The sequence below is a fragment of the Strix uralensis genome, chromosome 2, assembly GCF_047716275.1.
Source record: "Strix uralensis isolate ZFMK-TIS-50842 chromosome 2, bStrUra1, whole genome shotgun sequence".
In the NCBI taxonomy this organism is placed as follows: Eukaryota; Metazoa; Chordata; class Aves; order Strigiformes; family Strigidae; genus Strix; species Strix uralensis.
This window is the reverse complement of record NC_133973.1, coordinates 134,883,363-134,895,792: the sequence shown is the minus strand read 5'-3', so window position 1 is coordinate 134,895,792 and position 12,430 is coordinate 134,883,363. Positions and strand designations below refer to the sequence as shown.

The 12,430-nt window shown below is 44.3% G+C and overlaps 1 protein-coding gene across 1 annotated transcript; it reads right to left on the bottom strand.

Annotated features, from left to right (window-relative positions):
- Nucleotide 1: 1 nt before the first annotated feature.
- On the bottom strand, nucleotides 2-11,064 carry CLNS1A (chloride nucleotide-sensitive channel 1A). Its single transcript, XM_074860437.1, has 7 exons — nucleotides 10,866-11,064; nucleotides 8,502-8,638; nucleotides 6,134-6,241; nucleotides 5,297-5,407; nucleotides 4,660-4,833; nucleotides 3,049-3,133; nucleotides 2-623 (listed from the first exon to the last, which is right to left on the bottom strand). Exons 1-6 carry the CDS (start codon nucleotides 11,015-11,017, stop codon nucleotides 3,066-3,068), a joined length of 750 nt encoding a protein of 249 aa, XP_074716538.1. The 5' UTR covers nucleotides 11,018-11,064; the 3' UTR covers nucleotides 2-623; nucleotides 3,049-3,065.
- Between the last annotated feature and the right edge of the window lie 1,366 nt (nucleotides 11,065-12,430).

The following is a 12,430-nucleotide window of genomic DNA, read 5'->3' as shown; positions in this document are numbered from 1 at the left end:
GTGAGATACAAAAATCTTAAGTTTATTTAACAATGTTGTTAACATTTAATACAAAGACACAAAACAGTCCTCTTTTTCAGGACTTTACAAACTGTATTCCATCTCTTCTACCACCCAAACTCTGCTCTCAGAGAAATGAAAGAGAGAACACTGAACTGATAAAGCCAGTTACTTGAGGGGCATTAAATTTAGCTTTGCTTTTAATCCTTGGCCAATCCTATTTCCTTTTAGTTGAGCTTTGCAACATTTCTGTTTCCACTCTACTCCACCCACTCAATGAACAGGTACAAAAATATGAAAAATTCTAGGACAATCTAAAATTCTGTTCTACTTACAGTTTTATTTCTGAAGTCCTAGAATTCCTACAAAGGCTTCTTTGAGATGACCTCTGATCAGCCCCATTCAAGTGTTAGATGCAAGAGGTTTTATTGTTTTTTGTTTGTTTTGTTTTTTTAAATAACTCCATAGTGGTCACAAATGTCAAACCCTGTTTTAAACATCTATAAAAGCATTTTATAGACCTAGATGTCTAAGCTTAGGTCATTAAAAGAAAGGTTAACTCCCGATAGTCACTGCAATGCCTTCAGTTTTACAGCTTATTCTGGAAGTGCCACAAGAGGAATCTGAAAAATACAAAGACACCAAGTTTAACTGATTGGCATTAAAATAAGAGCTTATTAATCTTTACAGAGTAGTAGCTATCCACTGTTTGCAGTGACAGAGGACAGCACTCTACTGCAAGCCCACGAATTTTCAGAAGGGCTGAGCATCTTTGCCTTTGGCAGCAGCTCTAAACTCAGGTCAGCTAAGGACAGCACGCGCTTACAATCGGCAGTTGTGATCCTGGAAGACCCCGCTGCACCCTCCACACACAGACACACCAGTTGCTTCAGAACAATTACTGCAACTTTGTGAAACAACAGACAAAACACCGCTTATGACGTGACCAGTGGAAATGTCCCACAATCAACTGTTGGCAAGTCTTCCAGGAGCTTCAGCAGGCAACTGTCGCATCTCGTTTGGGTAACGAGCAGTAACATGCAACACAAGGGCATCGCTTTAGAGGCAGGGCAGCGCGTTGCTCTCTAAAGGATCACCAACAAGATGTTCTCGTAGATTGTGCTTGCAGTTCAGAAGGTTAAAAGGGCCGAGCTGCTCCACAGAGTACCAAGATCACAGCGTGCTCCCTCCTCTGCCCCTATTTTCAGTGTAGAACCAAGCCACCCTTGTGCTTAAAATTGTTAGCAGGGTGATTAGCACAGACCTGCAAGAGCTGTTGGTGCCACTTCACGCCTTTGGTTGTTTCTTGCTGCCCTACATCCTGTATTTTGAACTTACTTAAATTACATCACTGCAGTCAGGCTGGTGGTTACTCTAAAAAGACTCATCGCACCCACAGCTCCCAAACTACTACCTGGAGCAACGTCATTGCAACACTTGATGCTGCACGTGCAGATCACGTGATCTGCCCTGACGGGTCAGCTCCTCAGCTCTGATCAGCACAAGCAGAAGGACAGGAGGACTCCCTACTCAGTCGCCTCTCGCAGCATTCATCTCCCACTGCCACTTGCCACACCATGGAAGGCACGGAGTAAGCAGCAGGAAGAATTTCACTGACCAAAACTACTTCTTACAGGGTGTATTTTGCGCTTTGCTAGAAGATCCATCAACACTACTTCCACCAGCACTTCCAGGCTCCTTAGAGATCTGCTACCAGCCACTAACTCTCCTTAATCCAGCTCAAGTTTAAACCAGGACAATAACCATTCAATTTTCAATAGCATGATTTTTATTTTAAACCACGGACTGAAATAATCTTGGAGATGGAGTCATCAGAGCCAAGCTTTCCATTCACAAAGAGGCACTTCATCTACAGCTGAAGAGTTTTCCCTAATTTTAAAATGTATCCTTTATCAAATAAGATAACCATCCACTGGTGGGGCAACCAGTATCTTGTCTTTTTTTGGAAGAACTTCTCTCCGTACTGCACAGTCTTTCCCAGGGTAGGAAGAGCAACTGAAGAAAAGTTTGAGCTCTTACACCAAACAATAAATATTCATTCAGGATCAGTTGAGATCAGAAATCTCAGAAAAACAGAACTGCAGAAATTCAGAAACAATGAAAAATGACAGACGAGGAAAGCAGATGCACATCACCCCTCTGCAACAGCCTTTCTCGGGGACTGCAGCCTCTTTCTCAGTGACACTGTAATCCCCAACCAACTGCTTCTGACCCATTTCCATCAACTTTTTTCAGCCTGTCATCTTATTTGTGGCCCTTTCCTCCCCTGCCCCTTTTCCTTTTTTCTCCCACAGCTTTTGGCTGTCTGTCCCATAACAGTTTTCTCTGGCATTTTGAGCGGGATACTTCTGTGCTCACTTTAAGGCAAAAGCTGGCAGTCTCACTTGTGAGAGAGGCAGAAAAACTGGGATAACTGGCACATCTTGTAATGCCACTAACATGAAAAAAGCAGTACAGGTGATGTAGGCAAGAGGGCACACTGGCACAACCACCTAAGCAGGGTGTTGTCGTGAAGCTGTGCACTTCTGACAACAATCCCATCCAGACAGCTCAGTAACTTTACCAGGAACTGTTCCTGCTCCACTTACAGCGAAGGAAGAGATGAACTTGCAGCGCTATGAAATGTTCTGCCCCCTTGAAAGGCCTAGGAAATCTTGCACGCTAAGGGTGAAATAACAGATACTAAGGACAGTAGCTTCCCAGTTCATGTATCAGCATCTACAAGCCTTTGAGATTGCACAATTCTTAAATCTACTAAAGGGCTGACCTGTCTTCCAGACTGGCACATCCACACAGGTTACCCACACAGCGGGGTGGTTTACACCGACAGAAAATTTTGGACAGATCATTAAACATCTTTCCATACTTGTGCTAACTACAGCTACCTTCCCCTTCTCTAAATCACCACCATCCTGACATGACACGATACTTCCTGTAGGAGATCTGGGATCGTTTGCGTTCACAAATTACAGAGACAAAAGGCTCTGCAGGACTGAAAAGCATTGGTGTTGGGAGACAAGAACTTACAGCAGCATACGTCCTCCTCAGTGATCGACTTCTGCGTCTTCAAACTGCCCCGCAACCACTGGTGCTATGTCCACCTCCATCCCATCTGAAAAAAAACAGCCAACGATGCTGTCACATGAAAGACAGCGAGTGCCCTCTGTTGACAAGAGATGGCCAGGACAGAAAACTCCTTTGCTGAACTTGGGAAAGTGGCTGAGAAAACTGATGTGCTCACAAGTTTGTGGTTTTGTTCCAGCTCTCAGTTGGACTTAACAACGTCACCGCTTCCTATAACCTCATCTCACCCTATCTTATTAAAAGACTTAAATACTGGATTTAGAACGTTTAATTTTTTTAATGATGTTTCAGTGTAACAAATGGTGTGATTCCTTTTAATAGCTTTAATTATGCTCTAACAGAAAGAGGCTGGATCCTGTTCTGAAACCGCTCCCAGCAATCATCAAGTTGAGAAAAGGAACAATCGCTCTGTACTATAATGTCAAAAATTAACAAAATGCTGTAACTGAGCAGCCCTGGGGATATTAATAATTGTAGCAAACCAAGAAGCAGTACCGTAGCAAATCAGATTAGGAAGGCAAATAAAACTGACGAAGATGGCTTTAAGACATGTGACATACTTGCTGCTCAATTAACTTCAACCTTCAAAATTTTGAGGTTCAGAAACCTGACAAAAATTTCAAACGAAGGGCACCACTAACACACAAGTATATCACCTAAGGTTATCTTTATAGAATTTTATTCAAAGTTGCGGAATAAATAGAACCTGTAAACAACTGACAAAATAAATACATTAAAAAATCATCCATGTGGATGAGAACAATTTATTATTATTCTACTGACTATTCTAGGCAAGCTGATAGCTAGAAATTCACAACAGCTCTATCATTTTTCATCCTTCAAAAACATCAGGCCTTACCAAAACCCTGCAATTTATGTCAAACAAAGAAGCAATACTACTAAACTACTTTCCTGTTCTCCCAGGTAATATATTGCTCCAATGAAAACAGCATGCAGAAAAGGCAAAATTTGAGAGACTGAGCTTTTTTCTGACAAAAAGAAACCCTACTCGTTAAATATATGTTTGAACAATGAGTAGCCTTAAGAGACAGCATCCTTCAGAAAAGCAAATTATTTTGTGTGTTCCAGTGTATTTCAATGTTTCTGAATTCACACAGAGAGGATTATTAACTTATTAACTTAGAGTGTTGGGTAATTAAAACAAACAAAAAAACCCCTATTACCTGTTTAGAGTGGAAATTGCTTCCTAGTCCCAGTGTAGACTGACAATTTTTTTTAATCCTCAGTCAACTTCACCCTACCACTATTCCCGGAAATCATACCAGTTAAGAATCAAGAATTCTTAACACAGTGGTCCTCGTTCTTTCACGCAGCAGCCCTCAATCCACAGCAGGCAACATGCTGTCAGTAGGGCACCACAGACATTTTTATACCCTGAGGTTGTGAACAAAGATAAAATCGCTGTTGATGCACACAGCGTGGTAAGGCATCACCCGCAGCATGACACTTGCTCAGTCCTGGTGTCTGGGGATTAGCCAGGCTGGAGAACCACTGCTTTCATATATTCCTCAGTAAAAGAAAAGCGTTTCTTACCTTCAAACTCCCTTATCGAGTCTTCTGTTCTCACTCCAGCCATGTTGTACTGGCTGCTGACAGACTGGGCTAACATGCCCTCTAGCCTCTCCAGAGTGGCCTGACCTTCTGCAGTTAAATGCGACAATCCTTCTTCGTAAGTGTAAAAGGTCGGGATGTCACCTTGTTCTAGCTCTGCAAAACCAAGTTCATGTTTATCAGACCCAAGTTTAAGAGCCTGTATCAAGCAGGGGTGGAGGAATAGGACAACAGCTAGGCAAATTATGCTCAGATTAACTGACTGAGATTAAAAGGCTGCTTACATCGGTCACAGAATATACACAGTGATGTGAATTGAGTGCTGAACTTGTGTGAGCTCTTCCACTGGGAACAGAAAAAGGCTGACATTTGTGTCTTGGGGCTTCTGACAATGAGAACAACGTTTTTGCTGAATTCTAGTGATTAGTGACAGCTAAACTACAGATTTTCTGCAGATTTCCGAGTATTTATACTGTGCCTGTGGCAAGAAGAATGTTTCGATGAGTAATAAACAAGGAACTTCTAAACAGACCAAACCATTTTTATGACAGATACTGCAGGAGAAGTTCCAGATACCCAAGTGCTGGCAGATATTTCAAAAGAAACGACTGTTACAAACCGTGGGCCTCAACATCGTACTCCTCCCCTTCGTAATCGTTGTCCGAGTCTTCATCGTCTGGGTCTGGGTGCAGAGCTTGGCATTCACACATGGCTGTAAACATGGCTTCCACTGCAGGAGCACAAACGAACACAAACCTCCCTCGTTTCTCCACCAATACCCCACAACAACAGGCAAGAAATCCTGGACTAGGTGACGAACGAGACTGAGAATATTCCTTTATCAGACCCACCACCGAATTCGTACTTGAAAGCATCATCCCACAAGCCAGCAGCCATGCAAGAAACAAACCAGGTTTCTTAGATCCAGCCTGGTGCTTTATCCTCTTACAACACTTTTCCATTATTTCACTGATGATAAAGGCTTATCTCTGGACAGTTCAGTCTGTGGTTTCCCACTACAGGATTCCTTACAGCATCTAACACATAAGATTCTTGGATCCAACTGTAAGCTCCACACCGGACAGGATTTCCAGTGGTGGTGTCTGGGCATTAGCATGTCCCTAATGAAACTGTCACTGACTCAGACATCACCGAATTTGGAATTAAAAGATGTTTCTCATACAAGCTCTCTGCAAATATATATAGATGAGATTATCTGTGTCATATATTTAAAGTCTCTATTCCAAAGCACTGGAATTCTCCTTGCGAAGCAGCTGCTTGAAACATTCCAGCTTCAAGCAAGATAATTTCTGTGTGCTTTGTTCTTTTCAGCACACAGAAATCAAGTAATTAGAGGAGGACACTAAAGGATTGCATCGTTTACATCTCTATACCCCAGTGTCTTCCACATTTAGCCAGGACTTTAAGCTAAAACGCCATTTCCCTCTTCACTTACAGGCTGATTTGTCGCTAGGTACAAATCTGAATTCCGCAATTGGTTCAACATCATCGTCGCTGTCTTCCTCCTCCTCCCCTTCAGTCATGGGAGCCTCTTTTGTCTCCTCTTGTTTAGGAAATTGAAAGATTTAAGAGAAACATGTTTATTTTGTCCAAAAAAAAAAAAAAAAAGTAACATTTGTTTATTCTTTCAGGAACACACCTAATCAAACCAGAAGCCTGGACACAACCTGAGAGAGGCACAAAGCAACCCTTTCCCATCCACATTACAGATACACGAGATCCTCTCACAGCACCGCAACACTTGCGACACACACAAAAACTTCCCTATTTGTGATTTTAGGATTTTAGATTTCTGTAATAGTCACCTGACGTATTTACATACTTCAGGAAAACTGCCCGATTCTTATTAAAAAGAACTGTATTCAGAAGAGCCCCACAGTTCACAGACATTATCATTTACGTGCACAACGCTATATATGTATTTTTTAAATCACATTAATTTTACAGATCCTTAACATTACTGTCATGAAATCAATTCGCTTCCAGTGTAGCCTCTTACAGAGGACTCTGAGATTTACAGAAGATCTCTACTCGATTTCTGACATTCTTGGCCAGCCAGCAAATGGCAGAGGTAGAAAGTGCACCCAGAGCCAATGACAACTGTGAGCAAAACCATCCTTCCCAACTTCTGTGCACTACAGACATGAATAAGTAAGCAACAACGTGACGTTTTTCTTTCCATAAATATAAAAACCCCAAAGAAGATGGTTACAGGTCATCACGTTGTGGCTGGGGACACCGCACTGACAGCCTCAAAAGTGCATAATTATTTTCTTCAGAAAAAGAAGAATACGCTCCACTGAGAGTGGCTTTTATCACATACAAAACTGGCACCACCAAGAATATGAAGAAGCCAAGAAGCTGCCAGCCAGCGGCCCCAAAAAATGAAGTGTCCAAGGAAGCTACCCAATCCTTTTCCAACTGACACCCGCAGGCACAGCTTGTTACTGCTGAGCCCAGCTCTTTGTTTTCAATGAAGTCAACCTCTCACTGGCTTCTAAAAAAGGGGTGAGGATAAGGCACAAACACACAGAGAGCCCGACAAAAACTTTCAGAGGAAGAACAAAATGTACCCTGCCCAACTAAGAATGAAGACTCCAGCAGCCAAAAAAGTGGAGAGGTTTGGGTTTAACACTACGGAGTAGTTAAGTGTGCAGGCCAGGGCTAGACTTGAAAACTAAACAAATCTACTTGCTGTAGAAGATTTACTGTAGCCAGCGTTCATATATGAAAAAAAAACCAAACACAAAAATCAGTCTATTAAGGATTTACAGATAAAAACTATCACAGCATATCTGTATTTTCAAACACAAAATGAATTAAAAGCTAGAAACAGTGTCTTTCTTCAGAATAGGCTCAGTTTACTTCAGAGTAAACACCGTTAAAAGAAAATGAGGGAAAAGAACCAAGAGGTGTACGTACACGTCCTCTTATTATTTGTAGTGATAGACTGTCAGAGAACATTAGTAACATGAGAGAAGGAAATAACGAAGAGTGTTAATAGCTTAAAAATGCCTCTGCCTCCTCAGAGTCTTGTCAGTACTTTCAGTATATCGACTATTTAAAGAAAAATTAGATGCCAGATTTTAACCTTTAACTACAACAGCTAGTAGGCATGAAGAGGAAGGGAGATCTGCTCAAGGCTTAACACCCGTTACTCTTCAATTGAGAGCAGTTTATGACATGCTTAAAATATTAAAAGCTCTGCCAGCAGAAAAAACTGATACATCAAAAACATAGAAAATCTGCATATAAACAATGAAACAGAAAGCTTTTCTCTAGGTCAAAGCAAAAATGGGCAAATGTTGGTTTTGTGGGAAAACTACAAAGATCCATTAAGCCTGGTAACATGAGCTATTGTCTTTTTTTTTTTTTTTTTTAAGCAAGCTGTGGGAGAAAATGAATGAAAGCTTGCAGGCTAATGTGAAACAGCAGGAATTCATAAAGCCTGGAGAGGGTAGCAACATTAACATAAATTCAATAAAGCAAAAACGATACCTAAGATGGCATCACACAGAGACTGCAGAGGAGCGAAATTGTTTAAAGTGAGTATAAGAGCAGAGAACCAATTTTCAGTGGTTCCAGCTGTACATAGTCACATGCTGAGAGCAGAACAGTATAGAAATGACTCTAAACAAGGGCAAAGCTATACTTCTAAGATAACTATCCTCAGGGAAATGAGAATACAAGCTATTACGTGGATGAAGCACATAATCTTTAAAACCAAAATTTTTCTTCTTTTTGAAGAAGAAATCGTGCCGCTCAGGACTGTGTGGGAACACTAAGCAACACTCCAGGCATACCTTCGAATTTGGCATTCACCATGACATACAAGTGCTCCCACGGGTAGGCATTCAGGTCCCTGGAGACGGCGTGTAAACTTATAGTGGGATAATCCAGGGAGAAGCCAACTCCGGAGTTTTCCAGCCAAGACAGGCGGCTAACAAGGAGGGGGAAAAACAAAAAAAATAGAGACAAGTTAGGTACCATAGATTCCTCTGTTCGTTTCTGACTCACACCTGCAGAAAAAGCAAACCAACCCCAAAAAAGTGAGTAACACTGGACAGGGCACTTACCCCACTCTCAGGTAATACACGGTCCTGGACCTGCCCTAACAGGACCTTGCAGTAGCATTAACTGATGGCTGATGTAAAAGAAACCTTTTATTAAAGAACGTGAAGATGAGCGCCCTAAACACATTTCAGCTTTAGCACATTTGCACTAAACACTGAATTTCCCTCCCTACCTCTTCATTTTCTCCTCCCTGTAGATATCTGTAATCCTAAAGATAACTAGAGAGGTTCCAGAGTGTGATTTATAACTCAAACTATTAAATGTTCTGTGGTTTTTCAAGATAAAGAGAACAGTGAAAGGAAAATCACTCGTAATTTCTGGAATATTACAGATCTGATGCGGGTATAGTCTGTATGTAGAAAAGCACCCAATTCTGTGATCAGCAAAGGTAACAAAGTCAGGTTATTTTTCTTCCCTCCCTCACAACTTATGTGCTATAACCTCTGCTTCCCCTCATTTTCACTCTCGTCCCTAACCACAGAGACAGCACAGGTTGTCACCACTGGGCTGCTACTTCCTTCGTAGCAGAAGGATCAAGTGTCTTTCTAGCAGCCAAGAAATCAAACTCAAGCTAGTTTTGGGTGTCTGTGATCAATGAGGTCACACAGCGGACAGAAATGCTGAGGGGCAGAAAGCCAGACCTCCACCACACGCAACACTCGGCGTTCAGAAGTTTTTGTGGAGGGACAAAACCAACAAAAAGGTCACAGGAGGCTCCTCGCCTTGGGAAATCAAGCTGAGAGCAAGAGCTAGTGAAGTGGGAGTGAGGAATTTCTTTCCTAGCCTCGATCGGCCAGTTCTGAATGTTTACAGCGGTTGACGTGGGGTCAGCACACAGATCCAAAGCCACATTGTGCTCCCGGGTGCCCGGTTCTCCCACAGCACGGCACTCCTGCAAACTCTGGCGTTTTCTATTCATTACCAGCAAGTGACTCTGGTAAAAGCTCTGCGACGCACTGGAAACGTGTGGGGAGGAAGCTGGCAGGCTTGTGTGTGCCTCTCACAAAAATCTATTGAAAGCAAGTTACAAGGAAACTCAATGTCATACGTGTTGAGAGCAGATGCTGCGCGAACAGAAACCCTTGTATCTGCAATGAAACAACTTCAGAAAACAGTAACTGAAATTCCAGAGAGATTCCTCTCCAAGAGGAAGACAACACCACTAACACGTTCAGGTAGGACTAAAACCCTTCAAATAATATCACCCATTTTATAAACGCTTCATAGTCTAAAGGTTTTAAAAGACAATTCACTCCTCAGTGCATGTTTCAGATGGCACTTTTGTTCTAACAACAGTGTTCTGCTGCAGAAACACACCGTATTTAGAGTACTTCTCCACAGTTAAAGAAAATTACATTGCCTTAATCAACAAGCTGTCTTCCTGAACTGTACAATAGAGAGAGGATTTAAAGGAAACTATAAAGAGTTCAGATAACATCTTGCAGAATAACCAAACCGATTGCTGCCTAGTAAGAACACACAGTACCCACGTGATTAATGCCACATGAGAGACTTCGCAGGACCACAGTAGTTAATAACAACAGAAAACCACAGCTCCGTCCTCCCCCGTCTGTCAATGGAAGAGAGGTGCCGCGTTTTTAATGCACCGGCCAGCTGGGCTCCCTTGTTGTGCTGTTCTCTCTTGCATTGCTTAAAACACCATTTAGAGCAGGAATAGCGGGGACTCCCCTCAGAGCTTGCCTCTCACAGCCCTCTTTGACGGCCTCCCCCACATGACGGCCCCCTTCATCCAAGTCCCCCACATCCCCCTTCGGGCAGGTCCCCTCAAGGGACACCCCCACAATCACCTCAGGGGCAGAGCCCCTCAGGTGAGGCCCCACACTCCCCCCCCAGGCAAAAGGACCCCTCGGGAGTGAGGCCCACACCCACGCTCCCAGCCTGGTCTCCACCAGAGAAGGTTCCCCCCCAGGTTCACCCTCACCGGGTAACCCACAAAGTCCCCTTAGGGAGGGCCCTCAAGGCAGTCCCTCACACGACGGTCCCCGAGCCCCCTCAGGGCAGCCCCCGCACCCCGAGGCCTACGGGGGTGGTGCCCCGAGAACCGTAACACACATCCCACACCCCCCCCTCACCTCTCGGCAATGTAGAGGGTGCCGGCGCCCAGGCTGCGCCCCGCCAGCACCGCCTCCGTGTCAGGCTGCTGGTGGCGAACGCCCTCGGCCGGCGGCGGGAACCGCTTGAGGAAACTCATGGCGCCGCCGCCGCTTCCCCCCTCCTCCACCATCGCCGCCGCCGCCTCCTCCTCCTCCTCCGCGGCCGCCGGAAGCGGAACCGCCGCAGCAGCCACCGGAAGCGGAAGTCCTCGCACTGCCGGGCCTCTCTAGGCGCGTCTCGATGGTGCGGGCGGGTGGCGCGGGCGCGCGCCGCCGCCATGTTGGAGCCGTTCCCGCCTTTGGGGGTGGACGACGGCCGCCCCTGATACAGAAAAAGGACCCCTGTCCTTGCAAATTATTTACTTATAGCAACATATGATGATTTCTGAACGTTGCCTAAGAATCCTGCTTGCCCAGACTGTTTTGTGGATTCAGTGTAGCTCACCAGTTTGGGGATTGGCTATGATAAGAAAGTAGCAGGTAGCCCTGGGGTGTGAATTAAAAAAATAACTCACTGATAGCAGACTCAAAGCCCTCAGTGGGCACTTAGGCAAACTTAATCTTGAACAAGACTCAGAGATGCTATCTAGGGAGGATGATCTCGCCGATTTAGGAAGAAGACACCTGGTCTTTGCTTCACAGCGCGTGCCCTGGAAAGAGCAGGCACCATGAAGAAGACCTCGTGCTTCTCCCCTTGACCACCAAAGACCCTCACCCTATTTCTACTACGCATGCTCAGACTATGCAAATGAGTTCTGAGAAATGATTATAATAATCATGCCTATTCCCTGAACTAATTGTAATAACCTGGCCTTTCCTAATGAATTTAGTCTGGAGAAGAGGAGGCTGAGGGGAGACCTCATCGCCCTCTACAACTCCCTGAAAGGAGGGTGCAGAGAGCTGGGGATGAGCCTCTTTAACCAAGTAACAAGCGATAGGACAAGAGGGAATGGCCTCAAGTTGCGCCAGGGAAGATTTAGACTAGATATTAGGAAGTATTTCTTTACATTACGGGTAGTTAGGTGTTGGAATGGGCTGCCCAGGGAGGTGGCGGAGTCCCCATCCCTGGAGGTGTTTAAGAGGCGGGTTGACATAGCGCTGAGGGATATGGTGTAGTTGGGAACCATCAGTGCTAGGTTAACGGTTGGACTAGATGATCTTCAAGGTCCTTTCCAACCAAGATGATTCTGTGATTCTGTGAATATGTATGCTTTGGTGTAATAAATACTTGGCTACTTGCCAGAGACGGTGTGCAAGCTTTGTGGAGAAATCCCCTTGCACCCCAGCCGGAATAAACATACCTGCTTTATAACTCTCTCCGAGTTGTAGAGTTTGTTTCTGCTGGTCACCCCGCACGGCCTGAGGAACGTTGGACAGGTGTCAAAAAGAACCAACCTGTTGGACAGGTGACAAAAAGAAAAAAAAACCAAACCAGCAGCTTTTCGGTAACTGTTATCAGATGGTGGAAAGGGAATTTTAGGTGGATGACCAGCACCCAGTGCCTAACAGATACACATGGAGAAGAAACTGAAAGTCGCAAGTAC

What these genes read in the sequence shown, in the direction of transcription:
- CLNS1A (XM_074860437.1), bottom strand. Translation starts at nt 11,017, where the DNA reads ATGGTGGAGGAGGGGGGAAGCGGCGGCGGCGCCATGAGTTTCCTCAAG. An exon ending in ACCCTCTACATTGCCGAGAG is followed by an intron (nt 8,639 to 10,865) that starts GTGAGGGGGGGG and finishes CCTCCTTGTTAG; the next exon opens with CCGCCTGTCTTGGCTGGAAA. An exon ending in ACCTAGCGACAAATCAGCCT is followed by an intron (nt 5,408 to 6,133) that starts GTAAGTGAAGAG and finishes GTGCTCCTGCAG; the next exon opens with TGGAAGCCATGTTTACAGCC.